General features: G+C 50.7%; 6 protein-coding genes across 6 annotated transcripts, besides 9 other annotated features; 2 read left to right on the forward strand and 4 right to left on the reverse strand.

The window, feature by feature from the left end:
- Positions 1–812: 812 nt before the first annotated feature.
- PVX_123975 (hypothetical protein, conserved) lies at positions 813–2,483 on the reverse strand (the record flags this gene model as incomplete). Its single annotated transcript, XM_001617307.1, has 1 exon — positions 813–2,483. One exon carries the CDS (start codon positions 2,481–2,483, stop codon positions 813–815), a length of 1,671 nt encoding a protein of 556 aa, XP_001617357.1.
- A 10-nt stretch (positions 2,484–2,493) lies between these two features.
- Positions 2,494–2,534: a microsatellite.
- Positions 2,535–2,796: 262 nt separating this feature from the next.
- Positions 2,797–2,893: a microsatellite.
- Positions 2,894–3,373: 480 nt separating this feature from the next.
- Positions 3,374–3,431: a microsatellite.
- Positions 3,432–4,927: 1,496 nt separating this feature from the next.
- Positions 4,928–5,070: a microsatellite.
- On the reverse strand, positions 5,038–5,517 carry PVX_123980 (hypothetical protein, conserved; the record flags this gene model as incomplete). Its single annotated transcript, XM_001617308.1, has 1 exon — positions 5,038–5,517. The coding sequence occupies one exon, from the start codon at positions 5,515–5,517 to the stop codon at positions 5,038–5,040; it is 480 nt and encodes a 159-aa protein (XP_001617358.1).
- Positions 5,518–6,511: 994 nt separating this feature from the next.
- Positions 6,512–6,538: a microsatellite.
- Positions 6,539–6,805: 267 nt separating this feature from the next.
- Positions 6,806–8,959, reverse strand: PVX_123985 (ATP-dependent RNA helicase, putative; the record flags this gene model as incomplete). Its single annotated transcript, XM_001617309.1, has 1 exon — positions 6,806–8,959. The coding sequence occupies one exon, from the start codon at positions 8,957–8,959 to the stop codon at positions 6,806–6,808; it is 2,154 nt and encodes a 717-aa protein (XP_001617359.1).
- Positions 8,960–9,852: 893 nt separating this feature from the next.
- Positions 9,853–9,906: a microsatellite.
- Positions 9,907–10,889: 983 nt separating this feature from the next.
- Positions 10,890–10,912: a microsatellite.
- Positions 10,913–11,120: 208 nt separating this feature from the next.
- PVX_123990 (hypothetical protein, conserved) lies at positions 11,121–17,357 on the forward strand (the record flags this gene model as incomplete). The annotated part of the gene is made up of 2 exons (XM_001617310.1): positions 11,121–17,174; positions 17,328–17,357. The coding sequence occupies 2 exons, from the start codon at positions 11,121–11,123 to the stop codon at positions 17,355–17,357; spliced, it is 6,084 nt and encodes a 2,027-aa protein (XP_001617360.1).
- Positions 15,364–15,403: a microsatellite.
- Positions 17,358–18,055: 698 nt separating the features above from the next.
- On the forward strand, positions 18,056–21,175 carry PVX_123995 (hypothetical protein, conserved; the record flags this gene model as incomplete). The annotated part of the gene is made up of 1 exon (XM_001617311.1): positions 18,056–21,175. One exon carries the CDS (start codon positions 18,056–18,058, stop codon positions 21,173–21,175), a length of 3,120 nt encoding a protein of 1,039 aa, XP_001617361.1.
- A 166-nt stretch (positions 21,176–21,341) lies between these two features.
- PVX_124000 (hypothetical protein, conserved) lies at positions 21,342–24,083 on the reverse strand (the record flags this gene model as incomplete). The annotated part of the gene is made up of 2 exons (XM_001617312.1): positions 21,342–23,071; positions 23,195–24,083. The coding sequence occupies 2 exons, from the start codon at positions 24,081–24,083 to the stop codon at positions 21,342–21,344; spliced, it is 2,619 nt and encodes an 872-aa protein (XP_001617362.1).
- Positions 24,084–24,784: 701 nt separating this feature from the next.
- Positions 24,785–24,837: a microsatellite.
- Positions 24,838–24,936: the final 99 nt, after the last annotated feature.

Below are 24,936 nucleotides of genomic sequence, written 5' to 3' on the forward strand. Positions count from 1 at the left end.
TCGTCTTCGCGAGCCGATTGACCCCTTCCTACACACATACATACGTACATACGTAGGTACATACATACACACCGCCTTGCAGCTTCTTTTAATTCATTTCGCCAATTTTTTAAGCTCAACTGTTAAGTGGCATTCGGGGGCCCACAGCGTTGTCTCCGTTCCGTTCAGCCTGGCCGTATGGCCTGCTTGCCCGGGGGCCCTTTTTAAGAGCTGACTTCTGCCCCAAACGGGGGATTTTTTGACGCGGCGGTAGCGATGCGTCCTTTGTATGACACTTTGAGTGCATCGAGACTGACCAGGCACATGCACACCGGTGCACGCCGCGGTAAGGGTAATCGCAATGTGAGTCGCCCCCCATGTCATACGCGAAGGGGACGTGTATCCCTACCGCTCTACCCCCGCAGCGACGAATGAGCAGGTGTGACTCACCTCTTTTGACCGTTCCTTGCAATGTCTATTGTTAAAAAAAGAAAAAAAAAAAGGGGTCACTTCGCAAATCGTGCAGACACACAGCGCGCCTCGGAGAAAGGCTCACTACTGGGGCGCGCGCACGCTTCACATGAGCAGTTCAATTTACGCGAACGATTCACAGTTGGGCTCCTCTGTGCAAGCTTGTAACTGCTTGCACAGGTATGGTACAAAAATGGGGGCGCGTGGGGAGCAGCACGGAGGGGACAGGCGCACCGCGTGGACAGCGGCAACGTGTGGCCACTTTTCTCTCTTCCTACATTTCGACTGGCTGCTTCCGCGTGGTATGGTGCCCCTCCACTACTGCGAATCCTCCCGGGGAAGATCCAAAAAAACTTGGGAAACTAATTGCCTATAATGTTCTGCTCGAATATTTTTACGATGCTGGGTTCGTTTCCGTTGGGGAGTTCCTTGGGGTCCCTGGCTTGGCGGTCATTCTCACCTTTGTTGTTCTTCTGTTGGGTCACTCCTGCAGGTGCGTCGGTCTGCTCACCGCCGGACTCGCCTCCCGCTTGGGCTATCTGCGGCGCGTCCACCTCGTGCGTCGTCTCGACTTTGCGGTTGGTCTGAACCTTCCTGTTTGAGTCTACCTTCTGGTTGGTCTCCACTTTGTGGTTCCCCTCAAACTTGTGGTTGGTCGCCACCTTGTGGTTGGTCCCCCTCTGCCCGTTGCTCGCCGCGTTCTTTTTTACGCCGGTTGGCGGCTCCTTGGGGGGTGCGCCCTTTGGCTTTGCCCCCCCCTGCGAGGCGAGGTAGCTCTGGGGGTAGCGCAGCTCCCAGGGGTAGAAAGACACGGCCCTCTCGAACTCATCATTTATGCTATTCAAATTTTTGATAATATCTACGAGGGTTTTAACCCCATAGGCAGCATTGGCAATTCCTGCTCCCCCTAAGAAGAGCAAATGCGTGATGAGGCTCAGCTTCTTCAGAGAATATTTGCTCTCCTCTTCTTCAAATTCATCCCTAAGGTAGGAAGATTTTATAACCCGTTTGCGTATCTTCGGAGAGTTCTTCGAAATTTCGCTATACCTGCTACTTATGTAATCGTCGGCTGAGAGATTCATGAAGGGGTAGGACAGCCCATGAGCGATGGTCATACCGAGGTACGCTGAAAGGAGTAGGGCATTTCCTAAGGTAAGTTTGTGTGCTTTTCCCCAGCTGGGACATTCCAAAATAAGAGAGCCATTGTGTCCATCCCCATTTGTTGTTCTCTCCAATTGGCAGAAATTTCCTTTTTTGCAATCCCTCGCAGCTAGGTGGAAATCATACACTTCAAAAAAGGATGTCAGAGGTATCGGCCAGATGAACGACTTCTCATTGTTTAGCAACACATTCACTTGGTCGATTATGGTCACTTGAAATATCCTCCCAAAGTTGGAGAGTGGGCATCTGTAGAAGTCTATGCTAACTCGCACTTTCCACGGCCCCGACACGAACTGCACCGATTTCAATGTTTTCGGCACGAGCAGAGCATCTGTGTCTTTTTTCGTGCATACGATGTAGCCTTCGAAATTGGGGGGCAACCCATGCAGGGGGGGCAGCCCTGCTCGTCTTGTAGGCGGGGTTCCCCCCCCAGGCAGCTGCTTCTGCTGCTCTTGATGCAGTCTCATCTTCATTAGCGGAATTCTGGAGAGCAGCTTCGCATTGGGGGCTACCTTTTTACTGTGCACTGTCAACTCGTGGAAGGACGCATCATCTGTGTGCTGCAGCAACTTCTGCTTCACCACAGTCACTTCGAGTACCTGATTGCTCGCGTTGCAGATAACTCTGTCGTCTTCTATGCGTAGGTCGATTGGTTGGAAGCGCTCACCTTGCAGTAGCGACACGTCTACCCATCCGTTCGAATCAAATTTTTTCTTGCTTGCAATGTAGTTGATTAGTTTGTTCCTTAACTTTTGGAAGAGGTTTCCTTCTTCTCTCCTTGCAGTTTTTTTTCCTTTTGCAATTTTTGGTGCGCAGCACAGTAAGGCGCACGCCAGGAGGAGGAGGGCTGCCACTCGGGCGGGCGGCACCATTTTGCGCTGGTTGGCGGGGGGAAGGCTCTCTTTCGTGTGTAGCGGTGTTTACAGGGGCGTATATATACAGGGGCGTATGTAGAGCCCTAGCGGGGGGTACTCTTCCTTGTGCGCCTCTTCGCGGGGCTACTTACAACCGCACAGCGACGGAGTCCGGCTGGCCGCCGTTCCTACTTATCGATTTGTTGCGTAAAAGAGAGAGTGGGAAAGAAAAAAAAAAAAAAGAAGAAAACACCTACAGGGCAAGAAAATCAAAAGGGAGAAAATGAGCGAAACAAACAGGAAAGACTTGTGATGGTAGATCAACGCGGGAGATCAAACTGAAATATTTAACGTAAAAGGGGGGGTTGAAAAGTGTGGTTGAATAATGGGATTGAAGAATGCGGTTGCAAAACGCGGTTGCGTAATGTGGCTGCAAAACGCGGTTGCATAATGCGGTGAAAACCAAATGGAGCGGCCGTCGAGGAGCCGAGGAGCAAATGGGCAGTCAAACCGCGGGGGTGGAGCTGCTGAGCAAGACCACTACGCAAGGGCACGCGGAGTGGACGGCAAGCAGGGGGGATCCCAACAAGCTGAGCACCCCCTGATGCCAGACTTGAGAAGGGCTTTTCCTTTAAGGAAGCTCTCTTGAGCGGTCACTTCTACATTAACTGCGAAGTGGTCAAATCGGAGTATCGGGGGGGACAAAACAAAAAAGGCTTTCGTGTGTTGAGGCCTCTATCATAGTGTACTCAGAAGAGCACCCCCGAAAGGTCAATACAAAAGGTACGCACAAAAGGTCGCACAATGGTGCGTACAGTGGTGCATTCAAAGGTGCATACAAAGATGCGTGCCAAACGTGCCAAGCGCCCAAACGGGGTGGCACACATGCACGTATACTACACATGCATACGCTCGCTTTCGCGCATGTGCCCACTTGCATACATGCAAAAATGTACGCAAAATGATTTATCGAAAAGGGGCACTTGAACAGTTCGACGGGCGCGAATTAGGGCTGATTCTTTTTTCCCTTCTCTTTTTTCCTACTTTTTTCTTATTTTTTTCCCATTTTTTTCCCATTTTTTTCCCATTTTTTTCCCATTTTTTTCCTTTTTTTTTCTTATTCCTTTGCCCGTTCTCCACATTTAAACCGATTTTCAACCCCCCTTAGGCAATTTATTCAACCTGTGTTGTAAAAAAAAAAATATCCCAAAGCAAATGCATGCATAAGGAATATATCGCTCGTTGGACGTAGTGCACTTCGACCGTATGGAGGCTTTAAACAGTGCAGTAAAGGAGGCGCACCGGGAGCTTTTTGCCTGAGTGGAGTAATCGGGTGTACGAACAAACGGGAGCACCTCTTTCGCCTTATGCACGACCAGGGGGAATGCCTTCATTTTTCCCTCTCCCCTACCCGGTCGTTGGCCGGAAATGTGCTCGGGCGGGGATCCCCTCCCAGCGCAAGTGCGGTGCACTCAACCGCGCAGCTACTTAACTGTGCAGTCGCTTAACAGTGCAGCACACTTAACCGCGTATTGCACTTAACCCTCCTTTGCTGGCGCAACAAGTGGGCCAAAAAGGGAGGCGTAGCACATGTATAATTTATAGGCATAAAACACCAGAGGGGAAATGTGACAAGAAAGAAACACACGTAATGGGGCATACCGACGCAAAAATAAAAACAACTGCAACGAATGCGAGAGGACGAACGCTGCTACAGCTTGGAGTGAATCAAAGGAAGGAATGAAATCACAAGTATTTTGGTTTATTTATCCTTTTTTTATCACCTCCCACCTGAGCACGCTACCATTATGTGACCCCCATTTCCCGTGCACTTTTAAGGAAAAGGCAAAAGTGATTGACAATGCGAAAACGTAATGGCAAAGCTCGCATGCAAACAACTTCACAGTTGCACATTTTCCTTATAGCTGCCGCGCGAGGGAGCGAACCACCTTCGTGAGCGCGCTTTTTATTCCCCTCCCCAGTTCAGCGCGTCGCCTTATCGCGAAAGGGTTAAGCAGTTCAAGGTGAAGCGAGGACCAACTCGCTTAATGGAAGCTGCCTCGTTAAATTATCACAATTCCGCTTTGTTTATTTTAACACGGTGAAATACATCGAGGGTGGTAGAAACCCATGCCGCATTCGTTTCGTTGTGTGCAAAAGGTCAAATTGTATGACCTGTTCAGGTGAAAATGCGGGAAAAAAAATTCCAACAAGGGAAAGCAAAACTAATTGTTATGGCTAGCTAGCTAGCTAGCTAAGAAGTTTTCAACTGCTTAAAAACAAACTTCACGCGTTGTAAGAAGGAAAACGCTTCCGCTGCGCACATCGCTAAACGGGAGAGGCACAGAAACAAACACGTGGTCAAAAAGGGAGCGGTAGACATGGTGGAATGGTTCAGCCAAACGGGACTGTCCCGAATATGGCCTGTCAAAATCGCCTGAACGGTTAATAAAAAAAAAAAAAAAAAAAATACCTTCTGTGTGTAAACATCCCATGTGTGGACATTTCTCCCCCGATGGGAAACCCTCCCCTCGTTGTTGAGTTTCCATTCCAGTAGGCCCCCTCCAATCGGTCAGGCCCTTTTCAAGTACTTCTCCATCAAACCGAGAAACGTGTTGTAGTCGACGGCCTCGCCCGAATTGGCCACGCCGAAATTGAATTTACTCAAGCTCAATGATGAGTCGTCTGTGGTGGCGTTTCTTTTGCACAGGTCTATGAACTTGCCTAACTCAGTTTTTCCAATTTTTCCGTTGGCCTCGATGCAGCTGAACAGGTCCTTAAAAATGGTCTGCAAATCATGCTTCTTTAATTGTCTGTTTATGAGTATATGCAAAATGGGGGGTGTCAGCACGAAATTCTCCACGTAATTGGGGCTATTCCACTGTATGCTTTCTTTCACATTTTTTATTAACTCACGCACACTTTCATGGCTCAAGTTTTGCGAAAGGATTTTGTTAAAAATTGCGTTAACGTCCTCTTCGCACAGCTCCCCGTCGTCATTTTTTGTGAAATACGCGAGTGCGCGAATCAGGTACTGCACGTCGATTTCCATGCCCTGCTTCGTTTTGCGCGTTGCTTTAAAATGTGGGGGTAAAGTCTCGGCGCACGCTTTGTCTGCTATGTACGCTTTGTCTGCTTCCACGCTTTGTCTGCTTCCACGCTTTGTCTGCTTCCACGCTTTGTCTGCTTCCACGCTTTGTCTGCTTCCACGCTTTGTCTGCTTCCACACTTTGTCTGCTTTACGGACAGGCGGAGGTCCCCCCTCCACCCCTGCGAGAATACTTAAAGCGGGGGGAACTGCAAAGATGGGGGAGTGATCGAACCAGATTTAATAGGACCTCTATGCCGTATTCTATTGAGTCCCCATCAACGGTGAGCAGTTCGTTTGTCCTGCACACCCCTTGCGGTGAAAAATGAGGGGATACGCGTTTTACCCTTTGCAAGGCGCATTTAACTTTTTTTTTTTTTTTTTTTTTTGCCTTCCCTGGTGTAACGTGGCAAGAAAATGAGCGAGAAATAAATTCCCCCCTTTAAATGCAAACCCAGTTGCTGTTTCGTTTGGTTAATCCTTTCCTTGTTACATTTTTTTACGCGCTAAAATGGGTGTGGCGGATTGACCGGAGGGATGCGCCCCAGGGCGCGCAAAAAAAAAAAAAATAAAATAAATAAACCGCCAACCGTTGGCTGCAACTTAACTGATGTGTTATCCTCCGCGTGGCAAAGCAGAACAGACAAAAGGGGACACAACTCCTGGCGCGCATGAGCACGTTTGCCATTCGCCAGACGAGCGGAACGCCACAACAAGTACAGCAGAGTGGAAGCGCTTTAAAGTGACCTCTTCAAAAGTTCGCAGAGCAATCGTATGAACGTTCAGGTGACTATTATTTTGAGGAGCAGGTTGAAGTTGGCCCGTTCACAAATGTGAAGATGCCCCAATTAGGGATGCCGCGCGGAGGTCGCGGTTTGGCCCCCCAGCCTTTCCACTTTTTCCGTGTCAATTGTGCGTTTTTAAAAAGGGGTGTCCACGCGTTTGCGCGGTGGTGCAGATGATGAGCGGCGGTGCAGATGATGAGCGGCGGTGCAGATGATGAGCGGCGGTGCAGATGATGAGCGGCGGTGCAGATGATGAGCGGCGTTACAGATGGTGAGCGGCGGTACAGATGATGAGCGGCGGTGCAGATGATGAGCGGCGGTGCAGATGATGAGCGGCGGTGCAGATGATGAGCGGCGGTGCAGATGATGAGCGGCGTTACAGATGGTGAGCGGCGGTACAGATGATGAGCGGTGGTGCAGATGGTGAGCGGCGGTCCAAATGATCGCGCCTGCACAGGTGATGCCTCTTACCCCCTGGTGCCGGCAATCTCGCGGAGCTCCGCGGGGACGGCGTGGTTGGCCTTGCTGAGCAATTTGACCAGGTCCCTGGCAAACCGACCCTTCTGGGGCACATAGTAATCGTAGGGGAAGAACAAAACGGCCCTCCCCTTCTGCCCCGCCCTGCCCGTCCGGCCAATCCGATGGATGTAATCCTCAATCGTATTTGGAAGGTCATAGTTAACGACCACGGAGATGTTCTTAATGTCTAGTCCTCTGGAAGCCACATCAGTCGCAACTAAGATGTTGCAACGGTCACTTCTGTAGTTGCTTAAGATGCGGTCTCTCTCCCGTTGTTCCTTATCCCCATGAATGGCTAGCGCGTTGTACTGATGGTAGCGAAGCTCTTTGCATAAGCTGTCGCAATTCCTCTTAGTGTCGCAGAAAATTAAAATTTTATTCCCCTCGTAGTTCTGCTTCAGCCAGTCAAGCAGCTTCTTCTTCAAGTCTATAGAAGAACTGATGACGACGCTCTGTTGTATATTTTTATTTGCAGTTAACTCGCTTTTTCCTATTTGTATTTTCACAGGATCGAAGGAAGAAAACTGGTAGGCCAGCTTCCTGACTTGTTCAGGCCAAGTAGCTGTAAAGAATAGGAGCTGTTTGTTTCTATTAACCTGCGTCATGATCTTTTTCAGTTGCTTTTCAAACCCCATGTCTAGTAGTCTATCCGCTTCGTCAATGACAACGTAGATGCACCTTAACAAATGAATCACTCCGCTTTCCAGAAGATCTAGAAGTCTCCCCGGGGTGGCAACTACAATGTCTGCTCCTTTCTTTAAGTTACTAATTTGTGTGTACTTTGGGACTCCTCCGTAGACGGCAACACTTCTGATGTGCAATTCCTTTTCGAATGCTTTTATTTCGTCAACTACCTGCATGCATAGTTCTCTCGTCGGGAGGAGGATGAGTCCGTAGACAGTTCGCTCCGCCTCATGGGTGTCGTTACCGCTGCTGCGTTGGGTGGCGCCTTGCGTGGGTTCGTTGTTCCATTCCTGGGAGGGTTCCTCGCCCATATCTTCCTGGTTCTGTTCCAACCGGTGCTCCCTCGCGTTCTCTAGTCCGCTCTCCCTACCGCTCTTTCGCTCCCCCTCCCGCTGCTTCAAAATGTGCATGAGGGCGGGCAGGGCGAAGGCCAGGGTCTTCCCGCTGCCCGTCTCGGCCACGCCTATTAGGTCCTTCCCCGAGAGAGCGATCGGCCACGTGACCTTCTGAATAGCCGTCGGTTCTTTAAACTTCGCATTCAGGTGGTTCACAACAGCTTCGTGGAAGTTCACCTCGGAGAAGCTGCTAGCCAGGTTGTTTAGAAGAGCAGATTCTTTGCTCACGTAAATGTTCAGTCTCTTCAGTTCTGCATCTAACTGTTCAGGTGACATGTCTTCCTTTTTTCTGCCACAGTCTTGAAGCAGGTTCTGCCTCTGCACCTTTGCATCTACCTTGCTCCATTCGATGTCCTTAAGATTCTCCCCCAGTTGGGCGTACCTATCCTGGCTGTTTAGGCTCCTCTGGTGGGGGGCGGTCCTCTCGTTGGAAGCGCCCCTCTGGTAGGAAGTTACCATGTCGTGCTCGTCTCCCTCCTCCATGGCGTCATACCTCGAGGGGGAATGCTCCTTCTGCCCCCTCCCGCCGATCACATCGCTTTGTCTGTTCCTCCCTCTCTCGTGGTTCCTAAACGAGCCTTCCCTACGGTGGTGATTCATGAACCCATTTCCCTCATCATCTTTTCCTCTCCCATCCCGTCGATCAAATTGGGCATATTCTTCAAAGTCCTCTCCTCCCAGGGGGAGGGGGTGATCATCCTGTTGGGTTTCCCCATCGACAGGCTGCTCGTCATTGTAGCTGCTTAGTACGCTCTTCTCTGGGGGAGCGAATTCATCCGTTGGAGCATTGGCTGCACTCTTGGGTAGTTCCTCCTGCACGGGGGCGTTCTTCACGTTACTCTCTATAAAAACGGTCCTCTTTCCGTTGGCGGTTAGGTGCCCCTTCTGCTTCGGCTGACCTACCAGGGCAGAACCGAACTTTGATTTCGAGCCGACACTTACAAACAGGAACTTTTTCGCCACGAGCGGCACCCTGCCGCTGGCCCGGCAAGTTACGCACTTCAGCCCCAGTACGCCTTTCATGTTTGCAGCAAAGAGGATGATAAACGTGCAGAGGGTCCAAACGCGGGGGGCCCCAATTGTGAGATACTTCGTGCAGGGGGTGGCGGTGGAAAAGGGGGGGGGGCAGCCAAACTGCCTCTCAGCGTGGGGGGAAGCCACTTCTCTGTGCCCCCTACACGTTACGCGCCGTTACACGATTTATCTGTCGCCTTGCGGTTTGCTCTTTACACTTTACACTTTGCGCAGAAGAGCGGCGCGGACGGCAACATCGAACGGGGGGAACACACGCGTGGGTGAGCAGTTCACTTCCGAACCTTGGCAGCGACTGCTTTGCGCTTCTGCCGTATGCCCGGTTTGCGCTTCTGATGTGAGAGCGGTTTGTGCTTCTGCCGTATGCCCGCTTGGTGCTCCTTTGTGCTTCTTTACAATTTTTTTTTTTTTTTTTTTTTTTTTCAACAATACCGCGGTAAGCACATCCGAGATGCCTCATTTGAACAAAAAAAAAAAAAAAGATGCTATCGACACGTAGGTGCTCTTCTGCGTGGCTAGCGAAGTGGTACGTGTATCCATTACGGGAAGAAAGAAAAGAAGAAAATTCTTTTCCCCTTTGTGACGTCACTTTGTGGTCCTCAAAAAGTTCGGGTGCATGCACAGCGGGGGGCGCTCCCCATTGAGGATGGCTCACATGGCCCCGCCCACCAGTTTTGCAGCGAAATGGGGAGCGGTCGACTGGGCGGCCACTCGTGGGTTGACCGGGTGTTGGATGTATCGACATAAGAGGAGAAGCACCTAGGTAGCGATGGAGCGATGTAGCGATGGAGCGATGTAGCGATGGAGCGATGTAGCGATGGAGCGATGTAGCGATGGAGCGATGGAGCTACACAACCACGAAGCTACATCTGTGCAGCGTGACCCCGTGGATGGCGCCTCCAACGGGTGGGGGAAAGAAATCGGCCGCCTCCGCCCGGGGTGCAGCTACCAAATCTGCGTGTCCACTTGGTTGTCACCCTGTTGCCACGGCGTAACGACCCCGTTGCTGCGCGCCCGTCCGTTTGCCAATTTTCCTCAGCACCCTCCGTCGGCATACCGTCCGCCGTGAAAATCCTTCACCTACGTGGGAAGTCCCGCTCGGGCGTTGCGTAACCCTCACCAGGGGAAGATACTCAAACGGGGGAAGAGGTGATACCCATGGAGGGGGAATCGTCAAGCATACTAATGATATATGTACTTCTTCCATCGCCAAAGGTGAAAATGAGTGGAGGCAGATCGGGTGATATTTCTCACGTGGAGTAGCGGCGTGCGTGTCAATTGTGCAGTTCGTACCGCTTAATGCACAGCAAGAAAGGGAAAAAAAAAAAAAAAAAAAAAAAAACAAGTTTTCAAGTTTTCAAATTTGCGAAATTGCAAAATTGCAATTACACTACCTTGTCATGTACTGTCACGTGACTCATTTGTTTTGTTTTTTCTTCCTTTTGAAGTGTAAAAATTGTGCAGGTTTTTCCGTACAATTGGCACTTCAATTAATTTTTTTTTTTTTTTTTTTTACCCCCCAAAGGTGAGCAGTATTCCCCCTTTGAGGAGATTTGTTCACCCCCCTCCCCCGTTCAGTCGTTTTTCTTTTGATAAACCCGATTGAATTTTTTTTTAAAAACTTCCCTTCCGCTTTTGTGTGGCCCAAGTGTACGGCCCTCTTGGCGCAAATTTGTTCGCCGCTCCGCCGCATATCCCCTGCACAACTGCAAGGAGCTGCCTGGGGTGAGTTAACGCGAGATGACCATGGGGATGCCTGCCCGTGGGTGACGCGCCCCCCAAATACGCGGACGGTGTGCATGCTTTGACTGCCCATTGGAGGGGAGGACCCACCCGCAAGTCGCGCCTCGCAACATAAGGAAGATACAAATGAGTCGAGCCACTTCCCGATCGCTGTGAAGAAGTTCCCCCCCGAACGCAGAGATTTACCTGTTGAAGAGTAGCCGAGATAAGCACTAAGAACCTCCAGGCGCATGGGCAGAGGGAGAGGGAGAGGGAGCCTAAAATGAGATTAGGACAAGTGGGCGCGGAGGGGCACCCACAGCTTATCGTACCATTGGTGTCCCCCCCCCGTGGTGAGGTGAGGCCATAGAGCAGCCGAACTGCAGAGAGACACGTACGGTCGTCCCATTTCCCCTCCCCCTCCCTCAACATGCGAAGCAGCATCGCGAAGAAGACCCCCGAGAGGGACCGGGAGGGAGGAAACAGTTCGACGAACAAAGGAGCAGAAGGGACCAAAAAGGAAGTGGTGATATCGGCCGACGTTCTGCAGCTGAGCGAGTGCAGAGAGGAGGAGGAGGCGGAAGGGGGGGGTGCCTTTACCAGTTCGACGCATGGGCAGCGGGATCAGTGGAAGAGAGAGGAGGCCGCTTATCAGAGAAGACACAGCAGTAGCTTTGGAAAGCACGATGGTGGTACCCCGAACAGCGAAAAGAACGAAGACCCATTTGAGCGAACCAGCTATTATGGGGCCCAAAACAGGAGAAAAAAAAAAAAAAAAAAAAACCAAATCCAAATGTTTAGAGTTCAAAATTATATATACAAAGCGTTCACCTCGGTGCTCAGCTTATTCATTGTCGTTTTGATTCTTTACGCGTCCATCGAAATATCAACTAATTATGGGCCCATCATTATTGTTTACATAATAATACTGGAGTTTGGGAGCATGCTCATTTCGTATATCTTACTGCAGTTCCCTTTTTTCTATCGAATCATTAAGAACGTGTTTACTCGGGCGAGGAACGTCAACAAGTACTCCCACCAGTACAAGCCGTTTTACTACGACAGCCCGTCGAACAGCGAGGACAAGGACTCCATCAGCATCGAGAGGGGCAAGCGCAAGAGGCGCAGGAACACCTTCGCCCTCTTCAGCATCAACCGGAATAATAAGCGCTACAGCATTAAGACGCTCTTCACGGGGTACAAGTCCAAGAGGGGGAAGAAGAAGGGCAGGCGGGGGGAGGCGGCTGGGGTAGCTGCTAACGGGGCAGCCAGCGGAGTTGCCGCCAGCGGAGTAGCGGCCGGCGGAGTTGCCCCTAACGCAGTCGCCGCGGGCAGCTACAAGCGGCAGAGCATCTACCTGGACGACTGCAACATGTGGATGAACAGCGACATGAAGAAGGTGAACAAGAAGAAAAATTTTAACCTGTCGAGGTCCCTGAGCTTCAACATAAAGTTGAGTGATGAGAACCACATGATGATGAAGGACTCGGCTAGTCTAGATAACATAAAAATATTGCTGGGTCATCAGACGAGCAAATTTGTGGCGAACAAGAACAAGCTGAAGGCGAGGAAGTCATCGATATATAACAAGTACGTGCCGCTGACCTTCACTTCGTCTTATAAGAACAACATGGTGACTCAGTTTTTGAAGGCCCACACGGAGAACATGCGCTCGGTGAGTTCGGAGTACTCGTCGTCGGGCAGCGAGGGGGACTCGGGCAGGTACAAGAAGCTGTACATAGGGAAGCGCGGCGCGGGAGGCGCGGTGAAGCACACCGGGGGCAGCGCGGCGGAAGATGTGGTGAAGCACACTGCCAGGAGCGCGGCCGACGATGGTGCCGACGATGGTGCCGACGATGGTGCAGACGATGGTGCAGACGATGGTGCCGACGATGGTGCAGACGATGGTGCGAATCACACCGCCGGCAGCGCGGACGACGATGAGAGCGGGCCCAAGCACATGATGAACCGGGAGATAAAATCGCACAGCAAGGACCACGCGGACGTGGCGGCCACGCTCTACGCGGCGAAGAGCGCAATCCTGTTCAGCAACAAAAAAAAAAAAAAAAAAAAAGAGTACAAAAGGTTAATCAAAGGGAGAACGAGGTACTTCAAAAGAATTAGGTGCATAAACAGAGTGAAGAAGTTTTTTTATTTCTTCATCAATTACAATATGAAGTCCTCCAAATCGACGAACAATTTGTTCCTCTTCTTCAGAGGGGTGTCCCTCTACGTGAAGCACCGCTTCATGCACTATTTGTCCTACGAACCGGTGTGGATCATCGCCATTTTGATTCGCATCGTTCTGTGGTGCATCGTGTGGCTATGGGCAGCTAGCTACATGGAGAGGAAGCCCAAGAACTTTCAAATAACAGAATGGAACATGAAGAACGTGCCTTCGCTCTACGGCTACATCGAGTGCACCTTCCAGTGGTGCGGCGTATTTGACTACTTCTTCGGGCTCTATTTCACCAACAATAAGTTGAAATATATTTTTTCCTTCTTCTCTCTGATCGATTTTATAACCACTCCAGTATCTTCCCTAATTATGAACGCCATGTGCGAAAATAAGTACAGCCAGAATTACTGGTTTTTAATATTGGGCCCCCTTCGCTTCTTAAGACTCGTGAGAGCGGAGAGCACCATCAGCTCCTGCTTCTTCTGGTTGAGTGATGTAAAAATTATAATAATTGGGATTATCATTTTGGCCTTGGCTATCCTGTTTACCTTTTCAGGGATAATGTACATTTTGGAAGCACCGGATGTAGAGCGCGCCTTTGTAACTCCCCTCGATTTTGTATACTTCGGAGTGATAACCATGTCGACGGTTGGGTATGGAGACTACACCCCGGTGACTCCAGCGGGGAAGTACCTCACCATGTTTATTATAATCACCTGCATCAGTTTCGTCGGAGCGCAGTTTAAGCGGCTGAAGGAGGCCATGTTTAGCCCCAAAACGATTATGGGGATCATTCCCAAGCAGGACGACGACTACATTTTGATTCTCGGCCCAGTGAGCCCCACGCAGCTCCTTTACATTTGCAAAGCGATAAATAATAGCTTCCCCAACTCAGTAGAGTGCATTTTTCTGTTTACACCCCTGCCAGTTGTGACCTACCGGTTCGTTTACGGAAGCATCGTGAAGAACACCAACATTAAGGTGTGCATAAACGGGGGAAACGAATGCTTCATCTGCCCGAGTATCATTTACGATGCGGTGATCAACGCGAGGGCGCTGTACATTCTAAACAACGTAGACGCGGAGAAGTACACCCTGCTGTACCAGCAGATCTTCCTCGCCAGCAGCAACTTAAATTTGAGTGCCGGCGACCACAGCCAGAGGATCAACCCCAATGACATCCTGCATAATAACATAATAAATAAGCTCAACCGGGACAAGCCGAAGGTGTGGAAATATGCAGACCTCCTCTCCGATTATAAAAACGAAATTAACAAAAATAATATGAACAACTTAGAAATGAATATGAACATTAATAACTCCCATGTGGTGAAGGAGAAGGACGACCAGGAGTGCATCCTCCGCTTCATAGGCACCTACAATATCTGCCATACGCTCATCCCCATCACCCTGCAACTTTCCAATAATACCTATGAGGAGCTGGTCAAATTTATGAAGGTGTATAACTACCTCAGCATGGAAGAGCTCAAGTATGCCCTTCTCGCGAAAAGCGTCAACTGTAAGGGCCTCTTCTTTTTAATTATTAATTTTTTTTACAAGCCTAAGGCGGTGAAGAGTCTGAAGAAATACATCATCGATTTGAAGCTGCTCATGTACAATCGGATTCTTAAGCGGAAGAACAGGGAGAAGATGACCAATGGGGGGGTCAAGATCCACAAGATCAGCGAGATTTCCTCCTCCAGCTCCGGCACGTCCTTCGGGGGGATCGTCCCCTACCTCAAGGGGCGGAAGTCCCACACGGGGAGCACTCCCAAGGGGGGAACCATCCACACATCTGACACTCCCAAGGGGGGGCGCACCCACGTAGCGCATACCACGAAGGGGGAGCGCACCCCCCACAGTAGCAGCGAACCGGGGGAAAACAAAATAACCATACGGACCAAGGGGAGACCGCACCCCGAGAGCTACAACGAAATGCTCCTCCTCAACTCCCTGGACGATCTCGATTTCGCAAACACCCCCAACTACCGAAACTATTACCACATGCTGGAGAGGGTCAGTCTAAATATGTACTACTACCTGGAGGGCCTAAAGTACAACATATATCGCTTCCAATTCCCGGAGTGCATGAGGGGCTTCCTTTTTCAAACGGCCACGGAGTACCTCTACCAGAAGTACAGTGCCTTCCTCATCGGCATAATAACCATCAACAAAGAGATTTTTTTAAACCCCGTGGACTACATCATTGGGGAGGAGAACAAGTTTTACTACACATCCGCCTTTTCGGGCATCATCCTGACCACCAGCCTCGACAACCTCATTAAGCTCTCCTCCATTAAGAACATCTCGAAGAAGGTCTATGAGTACAACGACCGCCGCATCAGCGAGCGCTTCCGGGGGAGAGCGGGGGGGAGAGCGGCGGGGGGGAGAGCGGCGGGGGTGAAAGGGGATAGGGTGAACACCGCTAAACAGAACACCGCTAAACAGAACACCGCTAAACAGAACACCGCTAAACCGAGCGCTGCCACCGCGGCACGGGGGAAGGTCAACTTTGACCCCAGCGGCGGCCGTTCGGGCAGCGACGGGCAGGGCAGCGGCGAGGCCGACGGGCAGGCGCGCCGCCACTCGGAGCGGCAGTCGGAGGGGCAGTCGGAACGGCAGTTGGAACGCCAATCGGAGCGGCAGTCGGAACGGCAGTTGGAACGCCAATCGGAGCGGCAGTCGGAACGGCAGTCGGAGCGCCAATCGGAGCGGCAGCCGGAGCGCCCCCCGCGGAGCCACCTGCTCTACAACTTCTTCCTGGGCATCTACGAAATCGACAACTACATATCGGCGTACCGGGACATATTCAGCGAGAAGGACAAGCCGCTGCTGCTGGTGTGCGGGTGGCCGGACAACATACACCTGTTCCTCAAGCACCTGCAGGTGAACACGGGCAACTGGCTGCGGCACAGAAGGAAGAGGAGAAGGCGGCGCAGGCGCAGAAGGAAAAGGGAGGAGGGGCAGAAGGGGCAGAAGTTGCAGAAGGGGCAGAAGGGGCAGAAGTTGCAGAAGGGGCAGAAGGGGCAGAAGATGCAGAAGATGCAAACGGGGGGGACCGAGAAGGAGCAGCGTGGCGAACAGCGCATTGTGCATGTGAACAGCGCGGGAAGTGATGGTTCTTGTAGTGACGACTCAGGTAGCGCCGCCTCTGGCAGCGACGACTCCGGGGACCACTCCTACGACGAGAGCGCCGCGCGGAGGAAAAAAAGGGCCGGCGGAAAAATCAAATACAACATCATCATCCTGTCTCTGCATGTGCCAAAGTTCAACTACGAGAACGACCTGATGGACTTCTCCCATAACGTGGCCTTCATCCGGGGGTCAGCCCTGAACAGCACCAACCTGATACAGGCCGGCGTGTTCTACGCGAAGAGGCTCATCATCTTCAACGCCAACCACAGCCTCTTCATAGACAAAGACGCCTACCGGATCGACAACGAAGTGATCATCATAAAGAACGTCATATACCAGCTGTACAACAGCGTGCTGAAGAGCCGCTTTAATTACATGAATTTGGTGAAGAGGGTCTTCAAAAGGGAGTTCAAGGACGCCAACATTAACGAGAAGGTGTTCTCCGGCGAGGTCCCCTTCCAGCTGAACGAGATGATACGGGTGAAGACGTGCTCGTCGTCCGCTACGTCGTCCGGTACTTCCTCGGCTGCTTCGTCCGATACCTCCTCCGCTGCCTCTTCCTCCTCTGCTTCCTCCCGCTGGGGCGGGCCGGCGCTGGCGCTGCGGGGGGAGGGCAAAACGCTGAACATCTTCAACATCAACCGGAACCCCTACCTCATCTGCTTGATCAAAAACTCGGAGAGCCTGGAGTACATCGACGGAAGCATCAACCTGTCCTACGAAAATTACAACGACAATGAAAAAATGAACAAAATCTGGGAAAACTGTGGAGAGTACATATACACATTCGAACTCGTTTCTGCGAACATTTTTGTAGATGAGATGTTACATAATTTGGTTTCCTTTTCCCTACCCATAAGTAAGTACGCCATTGAGTACTCAGTTATTTATTCCCTCATTGGGATTGACATAAATGAATACTCCAAGAATGCTAAGGCTTTCCACAAGAATTTAAAGTTATGTACAGGTCAGGTGAATTTGATTCCTATCCCGTCATACTTTTACAAGAAGAGTTTTTACAAGTGCTTCTCCTACTTCCTCCACAACAAGCAGTGCCTGTGCATTGGAATTTTGCGCTACATGGACATTTCGCCGCTGTGCAGGAAGTCCCGCAAGCTCTTCGTTCTGTCTTGCCCCTCCCGCACGATGAAAATTGAGCGCGACGACCAGGTTGGTGCATCTGTTCCGCTAGGCGGAGAAAAAAGAAAGCGGCACCCTGCACCATTGAAGTGTTCTACGTTCTGCATTTTGGCATATCTTAATACACACGGAAAGTTGCTCAAAGGAGAGGCGTAATTTTTTTTTTTTTTTCCCCCCCTTCAGGCCTACGTCATCTCGTACAACATGAAGTAACCCCGATCGGGTTAGGGACGAAAAGGAAGAGTACACATGCCTGATTGGCGACGCAGAGGAAAGGACTAACCGTGGAAGTGTCAGCCTCTTCCCCCTTCCTCTCCTTGCGCAGCAGCGCGATTGGACTGCTGCCCTATTGACGCATTTTGAAACGTTTTAATTATCTTTAATTTTTAAATTGTGAAGGATAAAGGTGGCGCTTTGGTTTGGTTTGTTTTGCTTTGTTTCGCTTTGTTTCACGTAGCTTTGCTTTGTTTCACGTAGCTTTGCTTTCTTCGCTTTCTTTGCTTTCTTTGCTTTTTTTTTTTTTTTTTTTTTTTGTTGTTTGATTTCCCCCCCTGCGCTGCGCAGCAGTGTTTCCCTTTTTTTGTTCCAAGAACTGCCAGACAATTCGTGCTCCTCGTTCGGGCTTCCCCTGTTTGGTCGTTCCGCCTCTTGGCCATCACCGTTTGGCCGCCTCACCGGTTGGTGTATCATTCGTCTAGCCATTTCCCCATTCGTTCTTTTTTTTTTTTTTTTTTTTTTTAACCCCCAATTTTACCTGACTGGTCAGGCAAAAACGAGAAAAAGTATTGCCTGCAAGGTGTACTGATTCGCTATCTGGTCACCTGATCTGATCATCCGCCCTTTTGCACATTCGTTCGCTTGCTCACCTTCCGCTGCTCCCCAGCGCAACCCCGAACGGAGAGGGCGGCAAAATGAAACCCGCGCGGAGGCGCCTGGCCAAAAGAATTAGCAACTTTTACAAAAATGTGAGCGCAAATGCGCCCCTTTTCGCCACGAACTTGCTGCTGTACCGCTTCGACCGCGACTTGATAGCCACCCTGGTGCAGACATGTAAGAGGCTCCTGAAAAGGCATGCACAGGGGGAGACCAAACCCCACGAGGAGTACTTGCTAATCTTTAATTATGTAATTTTTTCCCACTTGCATTTTGTCCTCTCCGAGTTGGGCCAAAATAATACTCCCCACTTTGACATCGTCTATGATTTGTGTGAGTCCAAATGTGGGAACACTCCCCTTTTAAACGCAAAGAGGTTAACAAAAAGGCGGAAATGCAGCGCGTCCAAGTTGAGGAGGCTACTCATAGGGGGTGGTACACATGGCGGGTTGGATCACTCCCAGGGGGGAACTCCTCATTTGTGTAGCCAGGGAGAACAAAATGAAACTTCTTACGAAAGTTACCAACCAGGGGGGAGGAGGCATAAACAAACAACTAGGCAAGAATCGCATGCGGAAAAACATCCACATGAGTGGAATAAGCACATCTGTCATGAAGGCTATCGGAAGAGGGCCCACCATTGGGGAAGCAAGCCGTTGGGGTATGCTAGCAAAACATATGGAAGGGTGCACATTAGCTACAAAGGTGAACGTAGCTGCACCGTAAAGTACATTACGAACACGTGTCTGCACAATTGGTCTGTGAGACGGTTCCCATTCTGCTCATCCATGGAGTGCTCCGAGGCGGGCGAAAGTCAGTTCGTTGAGCAACTCAAACGATTATACGCACATGTGCACTACTGGATGTGTCTCATGCAGCTGAACATGAGGTGCAGGCGTAGCTGCAGAGTAGGCGAGTTGAAAAGTGAAGAGAAAGACATCTATGATGGTATATACAAAAATATTTACAACTTATTCAAACGTATGAATAGGAATCATTTTGAGAGCATCCAAATGATAAAGAGGAAGAAGCAACAGCTTTCCATAACTCACAACTGCGAAATGGAGGACCTTATAAGTGCCACTAAGGGGACCGCAGGGGGTAACTCCAAGGGCACACAACAAATTAATGAGCTTGTCTTTAAGCATATAGCTGAGAAGGAGGCTCTGTGTAGACACGCGGAACACGAGGTGAAGGTCATGCAGCTTGTTAACTTGAAAGAGTACAAGGAGCATATCTTCTACATCTTTAACATCCTACAGAGGGAGAGGAACGTCCTCTCTTTGCCTCCTCTACCGGAGGACGAATTGGAGGGGGTAGATGCAGGCGTGGCTGAGGGATCATTACGGGTTCAGCCCAATGGGTTCTGCCCCTGCGCACATAAGGGAGGGCACCCCTATTTTGCGCTCACAGCAAAACTAGAAAAACTCGCAAAACATTTCCACCTCTTTTACCTGCACAAGCTGATCAAAAGTAATTTGCGCGTAGTCAGGTACCTTCACCTCCACGTCAGGCACTCCGTGTGCGACACGCTTAGCCTGTCCGTAGTCTTCAGCCTCGGCGAAGTGGAAGACCTCTTTCAACGCCACAGGAAGAGCAATGGGGAGTTCAAGGGGCGGCTCTACGGTTTGTTAGGTCGGATGCACCGCGAGCATTGCGTGGGGAGCGGCGGGGCAGACCAGTGCGCCGACCACTACGCAGGTCACTACGCCGATCGATGCCCCCACCGGGGAACGAATGGCACTCCCGCGTGGACGCACACCGAGTCCAAATATTTCGACGCTACGGGGCGGTTTAGAAGCAAATTGGGAGCACCGGCGGAAGAGAAAGCCCCCTTCAACAAAAGCTACGACAGTACGCACAAGTACTCCCGAGATGACTCCATCTGGTTTGTTCCGCAAGACAATGCTTGTGCTGAGGAGGAGTCTGCTCATACCCATCTGAGCAAAGTAACCCTAAGGGAGAAGGAGCTAAACGGACTGGTCCTCTACGTGGGTGAAGATGCCAACAGCTTCTGCAAAGAAAATGTCTACCAAAGTATCTTCAGCATCAGCATGAACAAGACAGATTTTGTTTTTCCCACTTTGAAGGAGCAGCTGGGGATGTTCCGCCAGTTTGTGAGCGGCAATGGAGAAGTGCAAGGGGGGGGAGAAGCCGCACGGAAGTCCTCCCCTGAGATGCCAACCCAGTTGCGATGCGGAAACATCATCATAACGAGGCACACCAATTTGAAAATCGGAATGGAGAGGGGTGCCACCCCCAAGGGGGGGGAAAAGAGCGCTAAAAAAGGGGGGCACAATGGAGAGGAACAAAATGGAGGGCATCAAAACGGAGGGGGAAAAACAAACAAAGCATCACCTTACGACATGACGGCGATCAAAAATCACGCCAATGACTTCTTCAGTTTGGAAAGAATTAACACGAGTAACCTCCCCTCGTCCATCCTGCCAATATACGAGCAGCTGAAAAGAAATAGCCACTACTTCATGCACAAGGAGGGGGGGGAAACGTCGGTTCGCGCGGATGCGAAGGAAAGCGCAGCGTGTAAGCTGTGCAAGCTGGGCGAACTGGGCAAACCGGGTAAACCGCATGCCAACATTTTAAAAAAAAAGAAAATTCACGTGGATGTAATTTTCCACATCATTATTCCCCAAAATGCGAACAGCAAAAGCTTCCAAATCATTTTACTCTCCCTGTTGAAGGTTCTGGACTTGTGTAGGAGCTACCACGTCTCCTCGCTGACGTGCCCCCTGCCCTACGTGCACGACGTGGTACATAAGAACAAGCGCCCCGTCGTTTATGCCTTCATGTACTCCCTCGTGTTCAGCCTCCTGAATTATGTCAAGTGCACGCAGTCGCCCGCCCAGCAGGTGCGCGTGCTGCACTTCGTCTTCCCCAATTTGGCGTTTCGCGAGGGGGGCGCGGCAGGGAGAGCGACAGGAGGAGCGGCAGACATAGTAGCACGCGGCGTGGCGGTGGACAGCTCCGTGGAGAAGAAGACGGCGAAGAAGACCTCCCCCCTGAATGAGGAGTCCCCCCTGCATCCAAGTGCCAACTCGGACGGACTTCCCAAAGAGCGCATGTCAAGCATGGCCTCCTTCATTTACCGTGTTGCCAACGACATGCGGGGGAAGTACACCCTCGTTGAGAGCATCTAACGATATAACGATGGAGGTTCTTTTGTTGGAAGGCACAAAGTGGAGAGGCCATATGGGAGTTACGCTTCTCTACGCTACGCGGGAGAAGGTTCACAAAAAAAAAAAAAAAAAAGGGAAAAAAAAATGAAAAAAAAAAAGAAGAAAAAAAAAACTACCCTGCGCGCGATCAAAAGTACATTCGAAGAAAGGGCTGTCCTTTACGCGCCGCGCCTCCTCCGAACACCGTGTCTGCGCTGTTCACGAAAAACTCGCTCTTTATTTCCAGCCCCATAACCTCACTGGGGTTGTAGTTTTTAAACCTGGCCAAGTCGCTCAGCATCTGCAGTTTGCGCGCAGCCAGGTCGCCTTCGTCCTGTGGATTGCCCCCCTGTGGGGCGGGCAGAAATATTTGATGGTAATGAAACCTGTTGGTTAACACTTTATTTAAGTCCAACAGGGTGTTTAGAATTACCAGCTCGGAGCAGACGTTCCTCACGAGCCGATTGTGATCACTTGCTTTGTTCCCCATGGAGCGGTACAGCTGGTTGACGTTCGCCTGGACCTCGTCGAGGGTGTCACGTTGGAAGTAGCTCATGAGGGGGGGCGCTCCCTCTGTGCTAGCGGTAGGGCCACAGGGTGAGCTGGCTGTATCGTCTCCGAATGCACTGTGGGGAGGGACATCCCGCTGCTGCGCGGCCGCCCCATTTGGTCCCTCACAAACTTCGATGGGGAGATCATCCCTCGGGGGTAGCTCCGCGATGCACAGCACCTTCTGGTGGAAAAACGCATAGCAGTTGAGCAGCAATCGGTTGAGTCGTTCCTCTCGCAGGAAGTGGAAGAAGGAGACGATGGAGAGAGCATCCGCAAAGATGGCCGCATCATACTCTGGAGAGATGTTCTTCGTTTTTTTCCTCACCAGGTATATGAGCACATCTGAAAGGGAGTACAACACCTCCTTCATGCATTGCCTGACTTGAAATAGCTTATCAAATGAGAGGTCCCTCCGCTTGGCGTTGAATCCCTGGTTGGTCTCGCCTACTCTGCAAAACATATGTCTGAAGATCTTCTTAACAACTTTGGTCTTTCTTCTCTTCAAAATTTCGATCGTCTGTCTCGACTGGGTAGCCGCATGACAGGTGGACTGCTCCCCCTGGGTGGCCACTCCATCTGGGGAGTCGTAGCAGCACATAAAGGAGAAGAAAGAATCCATGCACTCTTCAGATTTGTCCCTAAACAAGGACAGATACGAAACGAACTTGTAGACCACTTCACCAATGTACAGGTAGCTATTCTTTCCAGAGAAAACGAAGCAATGCTCCTTCATAAATCTAACGAAGATGAGGAACAGCTTATAAGAGCTAATGCCTCCTTGGAAAGCATCATTCAAATCATTTTGTAATAAAAAAATTTTAAAAAAAATGATAATATATTTGATGAGGGGGTTTTCTTTTAAAGCATTTTGAGTCTCTACAGTGCTGATGATGGCACTAACTTGATTGAAGGAGAAGTCAACTGAAATTTGAGCATTTGTGAAGAAGCATTTAATTATTGGCACTTTGGCATTTATAATTGGCTTAATATTTGCGTTTTCAAAAAGCTTATTACTTTTCATTTCGCCATACAGCTTATACACATTGTTGATGTCGCTTTGGGTTCTATTGTAGATGCAGATGTCTACATCTGCGTTATAGAGATCCAAATCGGTGTTGCATGAACCGAAGATTAGCATATACACTTCTGGGTATATTCCCCTTATGAATCGCTCCACCTCTTTTACGAGCTTTTCCCTCATCGCTATTTCGTGCCTTCTGGGCTTCATCAGGTGAGTCAACTGCGTAACCTCCTTGCCCAGGTTATAGAAGAGCTCAATGGTGGAGCTCTCCAGGTACTGCCTCTGCGCGAGGCCGTTCGTTTGGTCTTTCCTCACGGGGGGTTCACGCGTGGGGGGAGAAGCGGGAGGGGGTGACGATTGCGATTGCGGCGGTGATTGCAGCTGTGGTGACGAATGCGACTGCGATTGCGACTCCCGTGGGGGGGCACTCTTGCAAGGCCGCTTCTCCCCGAGGACGGCCCTCGCATTGGCGTCCATCTCGCTGGCCATCATACTGTACGCATCCGCCGTGCGCCCTGTGCAGAAGTAGATCCTCCTCAAATCGTCAAGGTAGTGGCTACAAAAGGGACGGCCATTCTTTTGCATGAAGCGGGGTACGCCATTTTCATGCTCTGCATCTTCCCATGTGGGTTCCGTGCGCGGGGGGCTTCTTCTCTTCTTCCCTATGCCCACCCCGTCTATGCGCTTCACTTTGTAATTCTGCCTCCCGGGGGCGTTGTGGCGATCGGGCCCGGTTGCGCGACGGTGGGGGTGGCCTCCATAGGGGTTTCCTCCATAGGGGTTTTCTCCATAGGGGTTTTCTCCATAGGGGTTTTCTCCATAGGGGTTTTCTCCATAGGGGTTTTCTCCATAGGGGGTTCCTCCAAAAGGATTGCCTCCATACGGATTACTTCTGCACATCTGTTCTTCGTCCTCCTCCTCGTTGTGGGCACGTCTCTTCCTCCCCTGCCCCATCTGTCCCATCTGCCCCTTCTGCTTCTGCTGCTTCTGCTGCTTCTTCTGTTTCTCCTGCTTCTGCTGCTTCTTCAGCTGCTCCTGCTTCTTCTGCTTCTGCTGCTTCTTCAGCTGCTCCTGCTTCTTCTGCTGCTCCTGCTGCTTCTGCTTCTTCAACTGCTCCTGCTTCTTCAGCAGCTTCTGCTTCTTCTGCTGCTTCTTCTTCTTCAGCTGCTTCCACCACTCGGGGTTCCTCTTCACCCCGAAGCCACCGCTCACGCGCTTCCCCATAAGAGCGCCCATTTTCTTCGCGAGTTTCTTCTCTTTGTACCATTTCTCCATTCTTCCCAACACCCCCTTTTTGATTCGATCCCCCTTGGTCATGTCTGGCCTGTGGGTGAGTGATCAGTTATATATCTGGTCGGTAGCTCCACCGATGATGTGCATCCCTATCTGAGGTGAGCGAACTTCGCGCGGGGGGAAGGTGCACCCCTCCCTGTGGCACTCCTGCCTCGGTGCGCGAACTTGGGCGGGACCCTCCGTGGGCGCCAAAGGGGAAGTTAACTATTTCCCCCACTTTGCAGTATGTATCTCTCCCTTTGGGATTTTACGCCGCTAAGTCGCTACGCCGCTGCACCGTTATGCCGCTTCGCCGCTACGCCTTTGCTGGCGCGAGGTGGTGGCTACGCGCGCCGAATGGAGCTGCCCCCGGGGGGAATTCCTCACGAAGGGGGGAAATAAAACAGGCCATACAAAAGGCGAACCGAGGGGGTCACAAGGAGAAAGAAACCGCCAACCAGCAAAGGTACGAGGCACCCTCTCCTTTGCGAACTGGGGACAAAAAAAGGAAATTCAAAGGAACGAAGCTGTGCGAAGGATGCGCTACTGGTTGCTACGTAAATTGTGATGGCAGCGAACGTGAATGCCATGTGAGAAAAAAAAAAAAAAAAAAAAAAAAGGCCCATACAACTGGATCCCTTTTTGTACATTTCGTGGAAATACGCGAAAGGGAAATCTACAAATGGGGAAACATGGAGATGTAAAAAAAAAAAAAAATAGGAGGAAGTAATTTCCCGCAAGGCACATTTCGGGGGAATAAGAAAAAAAAAAAAAAAAAAAAAAAACAAAGCAAAGCAAAGCAAAGCAAAGCATAGCATAGCATAGCATAGCATAGCATAGCATAGCATAGCATAGCATAGCATAGCAAAAGCGAAACGATCCGGGGGAGGCAAAACCC

This window comes from Plasmodium vivax, chromosome 14 (genome assembly GCF_000002415.2).
Source record: "Plasmodium vivax chromosome 14, whole genome shotgun sequence".
NCBI classification, from domain to species: domain Eukaryota; phylum Apicomplexa; class Aconoidasida; order Haemosporida; family Plasmodiidae; genus Plasmodium; species Plasmodium vivax.